The 13,006-nt window shown below is 34.5% G+C and overlaps 1 protein-coding gene across 4 annotated transcripts in view; it reads right to left on the bottom strand.

Annotated features, from left to right (window-relative positions):
- Positions 1-13,006, bottom strand: part of LPIN2 (lipin 2) — a 79,244-nt gene that overhangs the window by 18,353 nt on the left and 47,885 nt on the right. For 3 of the 4 annotated variants that reach the window (XM_016156971.2, XM_016156954.2, XM_016156962.2), the window contains 4 exons: positions 10,283-10,378; positions 7,252-7,550; positions 1,879-1,986; positions 1,111-1,234 (listed from right to left, as the gene is read on the bottom strand). In XM_016156971.2, coding sequence (XP_016012457.2) covers positions 1,111-1,234; positions 1,879-1,986; positions 7,252-7,550; positions 10,283-10,378 — 627 coding nt within the window. Of the gene's footprint in view, positions 1-1,110; positions 1,235-1,878; positions 1,987-7,251; positions 7,551-10,282; positions 10,379-12,874; positions 12,942-13,006 lie in introns of those variants that run through there. The other variant, XM_016156980.2, reaches the window with a different exon arrangement.

Raw genomic sequence — 13,006 nt, 5'->3', positions numbered from 1 at the left:
TTGAAGACTGAGGAAATGCAACAACTGTTAGATACTAAGAAGGATAATGTTCATTTTGAGGGAGAAAACTTGAGTGCTACCTGAAAATTTAGCCCTGCTTGGACTACCTCCAAGCTTTGTTAAAACAATGTAAGATGCTGATTTATAATGTTATACACCTGAAACTTTTGTTATCCAACGAATGTTACCTCCATTAAAAGAAAAAAAAAAGGAAAAGTGGGCAGTCAATTATCAATGCAATCACAAATATGAGCAAAATGTATATTTAAAAAAAAACTAGAGGGTCTAAACATTTTCTCTGCCAAGAGACAGAGACAGATTAATAATGTATGATTTCACTTATATGTGGAATCTATAAAGGAAAACGAACAAACTAAATGAAACAGAAACAAACTCATAGATACAGAGAACAAAGTGATGGTTGCCAGAGGGAAGGAGGTTGGGAGATCAAGTGGAAAAGGGGAAAGGAATTAAGAAGTACACACTGCCAATTATAAAGATGTAATTCAGCATAGGGACTAGAGTCAATAATATGGTAATAACTGGATACGACAGATGGGCACCACACTTATTGTGGTGATCACTTTGTAAGGTATATAAATGTTGAATCACTATGTTGTACATCTGAAACTAATATAATATTGCACATCAACTATAATTTAAATTTAAGAAAATAAAAAATATATAAAGCGAAGTTGGGTTTATTTACATACATAAAATAAAAGTAGTCTCTCAATAAACAAATATGAAGTGCATCTCTCCAAGTCTTTCTTCTTTCATCATGAATTGGCAAAGATGCTTTCACAGTCAATTTCCTATTTAAAATTTCAGTGTGGAAATTTCAGTTTCCTTTCATTACCTTTAAAATTTTCCTTACTAAAATGTTAATTAACAACCAATAATATTATTTACTAAATAGAAATACACAAAATAATGCTGGATTCCATCTGCTGTAAACACAGGGCAAACATGAAAAATGTTTACTTTGAATTTACTTATGTGACCACATGAGGGCACTATCATCATTTATGTTCATATTAGCTCACTCAGAATATCACTCCTTTACTCATAGATGAGAGACAGACTCTGTAGGCAAGTAAACTCTAGTACCTTGGTGGACTCCGGAAACCCACCCCACGTCCACTCCATGTGGGATTCGGATCTGAGCAGGCTCTCGGCGGGTTTTACCTCAAGCTCTGAATCACTCTTAGGACACGCTGCTGGGGAATAGGGACTGCAAACACAGTATAAAGAAATGTGATGACTTTACAATTGGGAACTTCAGTCTTGCTGAGCTTGACAGATTAAAAGAAATATAAATTTGAATATATATTGACTTTATCTTGCAGACGTATTCTATTAACGGGAACATCAATTATTCCTTCCTCTTGAGTTTAATAATAATAAAAACTATACCAACTAGTACTTATTGTGGACTTGCTAATCCCAATTGATTCTCACAAGAAATCAGAAAAAAGAAAGGCAATTTTACAGGAGAGGAACTGCATGGAAAAATTAACATAACTAATACATGAGAGAAGCTGGATTTGAACGCAGAACAAGGTTTGACTGCATGTTTCTTCACAATGTTATCCACAGTTATAGTTAACAGTTGACAATAAAAGGTTAAAACCAAAGAATTGCAGAAGACCAAATTCTATACAAATTATATAAATATATAGTGACCAACATGGTGAAAGTAAGATTAAGTTTAGAAACAAAATAATTATTGAGAGAAAAGGTCCATATTCATGTTAAAAGTACATATTCAGTACCCCTACTGTATGAGAGAAATGGGAAATATCATTAGTGTCCAATAACAGAAAAGCTCTTTAATATATTTCCTTTAAGAAATTGAGAAATCTAAAAAATACTTACTTATCCAAAGGGGACCAGTCTCCATCAGATAAGGGGTAGTGATCTCCGGAGTGGAAGAGCAGAGGCTCTTTATATTCTTCCTCCTTTAAGGAAGCATTTGAAGATCCTCTGTGAAAGGGCAGGGAAGAAAAGGACAGGAACGACGACACTTATGTCAGCTTAAAAATATTCCCCAAATCTACTAACACATTGTCTAAATGATACAAATGAAGGTGGCCAAATAATTAATAACTAACCTTTTTATAAGGAAAACATGAAAGAGAAGAGAGGGATTCACTGATGTTACCCTCATACCCTACACTACAATCACTATTTAAATATGGGATAAAGAGAGGAGGAAAGAATGTCATTACAAATTACTTTTTACATCCCTTAGAAGTAACTGATTCAAAGGCGGGAAGAAAACTAAGGCGTTATGTATATTTCATTCAATCCTTACAAATCTGAGGTAGTAATACCGTATGTTCAGTTATTAGGTAATTAAGGATCTAGAGAAGTTTAGTAACTTGCCCAAAGTAAAAAAGCTAGTAAGTCTCTGGATTCAAACTAAGTAAGCCCTTGTTCTTTTCACTATATTCTCCTGTGTATTACAAAAAATAGAATATCACAATGGACTAGTGGCTACCAAAAGGATGGGAGAAAATAAAAAATAAAATGTTAAAAAATTTAAGTATATATAGTATGAAAAATAAATAAACCAGCATTAAAAAAAAAATAGAATATCAGCTGAAGACACGAGCTATGGCTCAAAATTTAAAAATACCTCCAAAACTCTTAAAAATAAGAACTTATTTCTTGTTTAGCCCAAGCATTACCTCAGAATCTTTCTTTACTTAGAATCTACATGATGTGCGTTGTGAAAATGATACAAAAATATGATAAATGCTTTTAAAATTCACACACAGATCTTAGAACTTTAAGTGGCTGAACTAATTTTAACAAGGTTTTAATTAATTTACCCTTTGGTTCTCTTGAATTTGCAGAGTTAATGTAACTAACTTGCCATATGAACTTAAAACACCCCTCAGAAGCACCTTTAGTTGGAAATTTATCACTTGTTCTATTTCACAATCAATGTGAGATTCATGTGGTGTGCCATGTTGAAAGCTCTAAATCTAAAAAGTATAAAGTATAAAGAAAAACTGAAAAGTATAAAGTACTATACTGTACAAGTTTAAGAGATCTCATAGAAAATTCAATGTTCTACCAGGACAATGTTAAAGGTAAAATGAGAATATCTGTATCACTTAATCTGCTAGTCTAAAAATAAGTCAGGGCAATATATGCTGTCTGTGAAAAGTCTTAGGCTACAATGAACACGGGTACATATCTTTATCAATAACAGTTTTCATATTTTTAGGGTAAATACCCAGAAGAGGAATTACTGGGATCATGTAGTAATTCCAATCTTAGTTTTCTGAGGACTCTCCATACTGTTTTCCATAGTGGCTGCACTAATTTGCATTCCCACAACCTCTCCAACACTTGTTATTTTTTGTCTTCTTGATTGATAACAGCCATTGTAACAGGGGTGAATGGGTATCTCACTGTGGTTTTGATTTGCCATTCCCTATAACTAGTGATGTTGAACATCTTTTCATACGCTTGTATGGTATCATTTACAACAGCCAAGACATAGAAATAATCAAAGTGTCCATTGAAAGATGACTGGATAAAGATGTCACACACGCACACACACACATGAATGGAATACTATTCTGTCATAAAGATGAAATACTGCCATGTGCAACATGATGGATCTTGAGGTTATTATGCTAAGAGAAGTAGACAGAAAAAAAAGGACAAAAACTATATGATTTCACTCATGTGGAATATAAAACAAAAAGGAACAAATGAGCAAAACAAAATCTCCATAGATACAGACAAGAGAATGGTGATTACCAGAAGAAACAGGGTAGGAGTAGGGCAAAGTGGGTAAAGGGGGTCAAATATATGGCAATGAAAGGAAATCAGACTTTCTTTGAGTGGTAAACACACAAAAAAGCACACAGACATTGATTAAAATCTTGCACACCTGAAAATCGTATATTATTAACTAATTTTAATAAATTTAAAAAATTTATTAAAATTTATTATTATTAAAAAATAAAAGTCTTAGGCTCCCTGCATTTAGCTCCCAGACATAACTTGTAAGGAAGTCTGCTTTGGTTGCTTAAAAGTAGAGGCTCCTTTCTGACACTGTGGTCTCTAATCCTCCATTGTTATTGCTGGGTATTTTAAGTATTTCCATCAGTTATGTATTTGCACTCAAGACTGTGCTACCGCACCATCCATTTTGAAAAGCCTCTTCCCTCCAAAAGGCTATTTATGCCTACATCCACGTTTTGAATACACATAAATCCACCCATCCTCTGAAAGGACAAACAAGACTTCTGTACCATACTTAAGGCAAAAGTCCAACTTGAGGAAGAAGGCACAGTTTATACAATGCCCTGTGTAATTTAAAGCTCTTCTATTTCAACCAATGAGTTTCTTCTAGCTTGTGCAACAGTAATCTGCTTTAAAGCATGATTCTGTCTTTTATCTGCCTCCTTCAAGGAGCCTCCATTAGCCTTAATCCTATGATACATGGAATTCCTGAAAAGTAAAGAGTTTAAATAGAATGTTGCCTAGCAAAATAAAAACTTATTTTAAGTATCTTCTCTGGAAACAATTTCTCTCCTAAATGGTAGAGGCTGGGGAAGGTAAGATAATTTGAGTTGCAAATTCCAATACCAAATAATTCTAATCTCACAACTGCGAAAGCAGACTTTCTATTTTTTCTCTCTGATTCTTTAATCTGCCATTTAATATGCTGCTAATATTTTTTTACCCTAAATATCTTCCACCAAATTATTTTAGAACCTAAATACTGAACTGGAAGGGGCCTTGCAAACCATGTAGTTTAATTCCATTATTTCACAGATTAAGAAACAAAGGCCTGGAGTGACCAGGAGACCAATGTTCCACAATTGGAAGTATAACTGGTTCAGTCTCCTACCTTTTGGCTCAGTGCTTATTTTAGTGCATATAGACCTGAACTGGTATGACTGTTACATCTTGTCTTTTCTAAGTCTTAATTTTTATTGGCTGCATAATTAAGTAGATCCTATTTTAAGGAAATTTTAGGAAAGAATTCCTCCAAGTGACAGCATCTATGATTTACTGGTAACCTAAAGAAAAAGCAAACCGCCAAGCTCATGAAAATTATTACAAGGCCCTAGTTTACATGTGTTCTGACAAGCAAGATTGTGGCTCAGAGAGAGAAGCTGGCATCCATGTCGCTGTCAACCAAATCAGTACACCGACAGATTTGGTTGATGCAGCATTTCACACAATCTGGAAATGTAAGGCATGCACTAATATTTCTGCAATGCACATTCGCTTGCAATATGCATTTACAAAAACACTTCAGAATAATGATCCCTGTGCATTTAGTAGATGACTGCCTATGTTTCAGAAATGTTCTAACTTTCCAAGCTAAAACTGCAGGTTGTTCGGGCATTCTAAACTTAGCTCTATTATGTTATATAACAATAACAAAAAAACTTTTTAGGTAAAAGTTTTACTTCAGTGTCCTTTCCGGTGGATCTTAAAAGAATTTTAGTTGACAAAAAATACCACAAATTAAGGCACTTAGGGAGTATTACAGTGCTAAACCAAATAACATTTAGATGCATACTTCAAGTTTTTCTCAAAAGAATGTTTCTTGCCCACTAAATATTTTAGGAACTATTTACATGTTCCTAATAGCACCAAAATCAAGCAATAAAACATCTCAAAGAGTCTCCTAGTATACTCTCTCCTAGGAAAGGGAAAGATAAATAACTTTTAAGAGACTAAAAACAGGAGAAAAGAATAATAAGAGTTTGTTTTTAAGAAATTGTGGTACTTTTTATTAGCTTAAAATTCTTTGGGACTCAAAGATATAAAAGGAGAGTTTAGAGCATTTTAAAGCTCTTCCTAGATAGTACTTTGATACTGACAAAAAAAAAAACAAAACCAAATTTGTTAATTTATTTAGGATTTAAGATTTTTATAAGTATAGTTTACACTGGTCTGGAAAGTCTAAAGTACTTTTTGCCTTTTGTTTAGTTCTAACACTAAACAAGAATCTGCACTCTAGAATTGAAATTAATGTCTATATTCAGTGTTGGAGGAGAAAGAACATCATAAATATGACAGTTGATGATGAATAATAAAAGATAGGCAGAAAAAGAGTTCTTGTATTAAAAATTACTATCAAATGAAGAATTTTGTTGCAGTATTTACAACTCAGAAAGTTTTAGAAAATGAATTAATGGTTTTGCCAAAAAGGGATTACTACATTACTCATTAACAGTATAATTATAATATAATAATATATTAATAGTGTACATTTTTTTTTTGCCAACTTGACCATTTAAAACAAAAGTTTGGTAAATAAAGCATATACTATTAGCTCAGGGTAGAGTTTACACTTGATATATATTTGGTTTCCTTAACTAGAGAAAGAAATTATTTTCTCTCTTTTCTATGATGAATAGAACTAATTTTAGCACTAATTTTCCCATAAGTAGGGTATGATCTCTCTTTTCAGCAGGTGAGGTGAAAGCATACAAGTGGACCAGCATACATGTCATAACGCCATCCTGCTCCCAGCCCAATTAAAAAAAAAAGTCTAGAAATTCAGGGTCATTTGTGAGCACCAGCTTTTTGTCCAATGGTCACCAATGAAGATAAGCACCCCACTGACACACCTACAGTCCTTCCAGTGCTATTTACCAAGGCAACCACTGAGTGGAACAGGTGGAAGATTATCTCCAAAAAACTGAATATGGAATGAAAGAAAATATACGCTCTATCCCAACTTGTTACCTTTAAACCCTAGACAGAGCTGACTTGAAACCTGGCACATATTTTGAGCTCTTCTACTGAGCTAATACATATGTAGCGATCAAGATTTTCACATTTAAAAAAAAAACCAAAACAAAAACTTTCTTTCTTCTTCAACTTACTAGGATGTTTTGACGATAAACTCAAAACAACAATTCTACAACTCCTCAGGAACAGGTGAGATACCAAGCACAAAGACCCACTGAGTTGGCAAATACTCCTGATGTTTATACCTGCTCACCCAGGGGCAAGTCACTAGCTCTGATCCTTCTTGAGTTGCTTTACTTAGCTTTTGGAAAATTACTGTATGAAAAGACACATTGCCAGTCTGTTTTCAATGATATTTTAGCACCAAAGCAGGATGTCTGATGGCAAATTTTGTACAGTTGCAGAAAGAAAAAAAAATGCCACAGCTTCTCACTTCACCTGCACTCTTTCTATAGCATGCAGACACACCTGGCACCTGCACAAGGAGTCCTCCCAGACCAAGAGCCTTACCTCACTGACTGGGCCCCCTTGTCATCATCAGAGCTCAGGTCCACATCCATGGTATCTTCTGCAGGAGAAGCAGCCTGATCTTCCTTCTTACTGTCCTGTTTGCATTTCTTTCTTCTTCGTTTCTTCTTTTTCACAGAACCTGGAGTGAAAACTGTCTCTGTTTCCAAGATGTGTGATATGTTGGAACTCTGAGATGGTCTTTCATTTCCATCTGATTTCTCCAAAAGAGTGTCAATATCTTTAAAGAACTGATCTTCAGTAGGAATTGGTGAAGTGGCAAGGTAAGCAGGAAGTTTTTCCTTAAAGAGAACATGGAGAAAGAAAAGTTGTCCACGACAAACTGGACAATGAATCAAAATAATAATGAATACTTTGCATATCTAAATACTCTGCATATTAGGGAATACATAGTTCCTAAAAGTAAGAAAGTCATACGGAACTAGGGCACTGCCTACTCTATTCGAAATAGGTCTTTACTCTTGCACACAGCTCAGCGTTAGCTCATTTTGGTTTACATAACTCAATACATTTGGAGAAACCATTATGCCAAGTCAGCATGGAACACGTGAAAGTTATAATTAAAGCAGAGCCAATTAAATTTCTATAAAGAGAAGTTCAAAGCAGCAGCATTCTCAGGAAGTGTTACAAAGTACTCTGTCAAGAACTTGCAAAGAATAGTTAAGAACAGGACAAAGTAGAAGGCAAGGATCAGGAACAACACCCTATCAGATAAGGAGCAGAAGGACAGGTAAGTGAGGAACTATGGTAAAATTTAGAGTTAATGCTTGTGTTTGTGAAATTGAGGGTGAGAAAGGCAACTGTAACAGAGACAATACTCTGTACTAAATGAAATTAGTGGATTTTTAAATCAAAGTATTTATTGTTTTAGGAATTCAAAAGAAGAAAATAAGTCTCAACAGTTAGAAATAATTAAACTCTTATTTTACTATTAAATAAATAATCAAATCTAGTCTAGTGTTCAGGGAATTCTTAATCATTTGCTTTATTCCTTTGTATCATGGACAAATTGAAAGGTAGATATAAATTAACCTTAGATGATTCGGGATACTCAAGTTTTTACACAACAGTCCTGAAAATGAGTGGGTTTCCATAACCGTTTTAAATTTGGCTTTGGTAAACATATTACTCTGAAGCCAAAGTTTTATTTATCCAAGCAAAATCTGTGCTCGCCAGCAACATACACCTAGAGAGAAACTGTGACAATAGGATATTATTCTGCAAGCTGCTAAAGCACCCAGGTAACAGGCTGTGGCCTCTGACTTCCATGGCCTTTTAATTCGATGGTCTTTGTTATAAAGTTTACTTGTAATTCTTAAAAGCTGTTTTGTCTCTGGTAATGGTTCCTAGTTCTATTATAGCATTGTTTGTGGTATAGCCATACTATGGAATACTGTACAGCTATTAGAAGGACAGAGTTAGATCTGGAACTACTCACTTGAAAAGGATATTAATGACATATAGTTAAATGAGAAAAATCTGAGAGAAACAGAAAGCAAATAAATGGAAGCCAGATGGGTTTTGGTAGTTGACCCCTCTTTAAATCATGAACTCCTAGAGAGGGGGGCATACTTTATTCATAGTATGTGGTATAGCGTAGTGATTTCAATGTTGTCAGATGAATTAACTTTATACATTTTTTTTAATTTTAAAGAGTAGTACACTTTACTAAAGAAAATGTGGCCGGCCCATCAGGTTACACATGGTATAGGAAGAAAAGGCTAGAAAGTTAACACTCTCCAAGCTGACTTTGCTAAATAAGCATAGTTTTAAATGTAATCATCAGAACTGATCATGAGAACCAGTTAATAGACTATCAATAACCAGTCCTCTTCCTTGTTGATTTATGTAAAGCCCAATCGGTGTTATCAATTATATGTGATTTAAGAAACACATCAAAAAAAATCTTATTTCTGTAATAATTCAATCTTTTATTCTGCCTTTTGCCTCTTTCTCTGATGAGAGAAATTCTGTTTAGGCCAAGTAAATGCAAACAAGGTTAATAAAAACAGGTAATTAAGGTACTAGTAAAATACTAGTCTGGTGAGGTTCCCCTCCATAATCATACTGTCTCAATGTTGCTTTACATAGTAGTACTAAGGTGTTGACTTCTCTCTAAATTAACAACGATCTCATTCTGCTTTCGTTTATTTTTTAGAAATTTTTTTCTTTGTTGATTTGACATCAAACTGGAAGATCATGTTCAAAACCAAAAAAATAGTAGTCCTGTATCCTTAATAACTTGAAGTTTATCATTTTTGCTACCTGAGATTTTATTCTTTCTGATGGAAGATATAACATTGCTTTCTAAGTATTTTTTAAAAAGATTCACAGTAAGTCCATCAAGAACAGTTCACCACGATTCAAATCGGTGGATACAAAGGAAGGAAAAAGTAAGGGAGAGATTGATATTGATATCGTGTGTGTGTGTGTGTGTGTGTGTGTGTGTGTGTGTGATGGTGACAACAAACTGCTTTCTTGCTGAAAGAAGCCAAACATGCAATTATCTTAAAGGGTACAGGCCAATTAATTTAAGTCCCCTGAGAACATAATAAATTCACGTGACTATTCATGTTTTCCAAGTTTAAAGGTCACATGTACACAAATACACAGTGTTGAGAGATACAAACACCTTAATTACTTAGGCAAAACTCAAATGTATTCAAGTCAAGGTGTAAAGTGTAACAGAAAGAAAGCTCATTAAAGTAGATGAAAATATGTGCCTTTCCTTTTACAAAAAGATGTTCCTTTTTTTTTTTTTTTTTAAACAAAAAAAGCAAATACAAAGGCCTTCTGCATTCTCTCCATGCTCTGAACCTGGCATGAAGAAAAGTTCCTCACTCTCCCATCTCCTATCTGACAGCTTAGTTCTTTCAACCTAAAACTAAAGGTTGCCTAAATCAGCAATAACCATCTGTACAATTAACCAGGAAAACTGAACATTTCTATTTGGGGGCATGCACCAGAGGCACAAACAAACCGTGTAAAGTGAATGTGACCAACCAGGACTTACATATTCCTCTTCGGTCTCCTCCACAAAGAAAGCTTCTCCATTGTCACCTAATTTCATGTGAAGATCCACTGCATCGCCATTGATTTCTATATCAATCTAAGAGGAGAAACGAATTTAGCATTAAGAGTCTTTTATTGGAGCTAAACTAAGCCTCAATTCTGAGTTCTCAAACCAAACTTAGTATTAAGGTTCCTAGAGTGACAGCCCTGGAGAAACACTGTTACCTGTTTCATATCCCTAAAAAACCAAACAGACCTTGGTGGAATAGGATGGGGATGGTAACCAGGGACTGAAAGAAAATGCTTTATCATCTATTTTTATAAGTTGTAAACATTTTTAATTATTTAATTCCCAAATGTCATAAAATGGGGAAAACATCTCTGTCAAGAAACATCTGAGCACTTTCAGGGTTATAGCACAGGTAGGTGTCATCTTGTGTGGTTCAGATAAACACAAAATAGTCTTCAGGCAACAAAGGAAAAAATATTAAAAACATTTTGAGAGATGGCATCAAGTTGGAATAAATGTTTCCCAAGGTGATTATTTTAAAGAGGATATTCATTTTGATATACTACTTCTAGTAAGCTAGTTTCTAAAACAGCACTCATTTCCATATATTCTTACCTCCCACACTGCAGCTTAATCTTGCTAAACATATATGACAGAGATGTTAAAATAGAATTGATTTACTTTTGAGAAATATTGGCTATAGTAGACATTTGACTTCGCATGCTATTCTTTTGGTAAGAATATCTCTGGTGTCCTATGGGTATCTATCCATCCCCTATTTCTGATCATCTATTTCAGGTGTAGCTTCAGAGAGTGTAGGTGGGGCTATTGTCCAAGCCAGGCCAATCAATATATTCCACCCCCAGCTATAGTGACTGGTCTCCAAGATATATGTACTCTGAAAAGGAGACTAAACACTGACACTTTTTGGAAAGAGAAGCTCTCTTTCCGCTAAGGCTGTTAATAGGAGTAAACCTGCAGGCTATCTTATGTTAGAAAGAACAGACACCAAGGAAACCAGAGCTGAGAGGTGGGGGAAGAGAGAGTTCTGATAACACTTTTAAAGACTCTAAAGAAAATTCTGATTAATTCAAATGCTCCTGGACCTTAGTTATACAAGCCAATAAATTCCTTTTTGCTTAAGCTAGTATGAGGTGGATTTTTGTCATCTACAATGGCAACTGCATTATCTAATACACAGGGTTATTTAACTTTGATAAGTAATCAGTTATTTAACTTTGATAAGTCATCGGTTTTGTGTTAAAATCAACAAAATATGTAAAAATATCAAGTACAGGTTTATCTTCTGAAATTAAACTCCTGCTTTACGAAACATACTGGGAGTATTGGTGCTCTATCAAACGAGAACATACCAGTGGCAGTGGGGGAACTTATTATACTGCATCTCTCTAACAAGTGGTTTTACAGTGATTAGGATTTCAAGTTCACTTTATAGGTATGAAAATTGGGGTTGTAGTTTAAAATCAATGAATTGCTTTCCCCGATCAAAACTGACCTAAAATAAGACAAACAGTTGATCCAGATTTGCCACAGTATCTCAAAGCAGACATAGTTTCAATTTTACGGTCACTGAAAAGCTGTGTTTTGGTCAAACAGACGAATTTCTTCCCAAACATACCTTTTGAGTTTCTGGGATACCAAAAGAAGTGGAAAAGAAGAAATGTTCTTTGTTTTTTCTGTGTCTCAACAATAGACTTCAATTAAATTCAAGGGTTTGACAAAATATTTAATACAAAGATTTAACATTGTACAGAAACTATATTACTTTCCTAATGAGAGGCCTACAGCATGCAAAAAGAGGTATCTTACCTGCCCAGCTACCATTGCAGATACACAAATGCTTATTATGTATGTATGTATAAGTTCTGTTTTGAAAGCCCAGAAGACTTAACAAATTTGATCAAAAACCCAGATCACAGCAAATAAACAAACAAATAAAGCCTTGTAAGTTGTTTTACAAATAAATCCTTGCACAATTAATGGCAAGTTTCAGGGATTAAACAGCGTGCTGCTGATCCTCCTAAATCGGATCCAGTCTGAAAGTACTACAGCTTAGTGTTACTGGAAAGAAAATAAATTTCAAAGAAATTAACTGTGACTAAACACTGTTTTGCAAAGGATATTTTCAAAGTCACTGAGTAAACTGCAACTGCTTTTGGTTTCCAAAAGGTGACTGTGAACAGAAGCTGGACCACACAAACCCTGCTCTCCTGAAATATGGCTCTCCAGTAGAACACTGATTTTGTTATAGAAAAATAAGATGTTTGTTTTGGGTAGGGAGAATATCTAGTTTGTGAAAGCCAGAAAAATTTTTGTTTCACTCTCAAAATAACCTAATTAAAATAGAGGGAAATCTCTATTTTAAAGAAGAAGATCACCAATGTGACATAGCCAAAATCTGAAAGTAGATGTTTTTAACTTATACCTGTGGTCCTCTAATGCTTCTGTTCCAGAAAATGGTGTGGATCTTTCGTTGTGCTTTGAAATCCTGACAAAAATCTCCCTCTGTTGTTTAAGTAGATACTATGGGGCAAGAGTGGCAAGAAAAATACTACTATTTACCTGCAAAAAATTTTATTATTAGCTCAATTTTCCGACTTGACATCAGATATCCTAACAAACTTTCTAGTTGCTCCATTACCTGAAGGTAAGAGAATGTAAGAAAAAGGAAAGCCAATAGGATTACCATCTTTG

The sequence above is a fragment of the Rousettus aegyptiacus genome, unplaced genomic scaffold, assembly GCF_014176215.1.
Source record: "Rousettus aegyptiacus isolate mRouAeg1 unplaced genomic scaffold, mRouAeg1.p scaffold_m13_p_12, whole genome shotgun sequence".
Lineage (NCBI taxonomy): Eukaryota > Metazoa > Chordata > Mammalia > Chiroptera > Pteropodidae > Rousettus > Rousettus aegyptiacus.
Note: the sequence above shows the minus strand (reverse complement) of the source record. Positions and strands in the feature narration are given on the sequence as shown.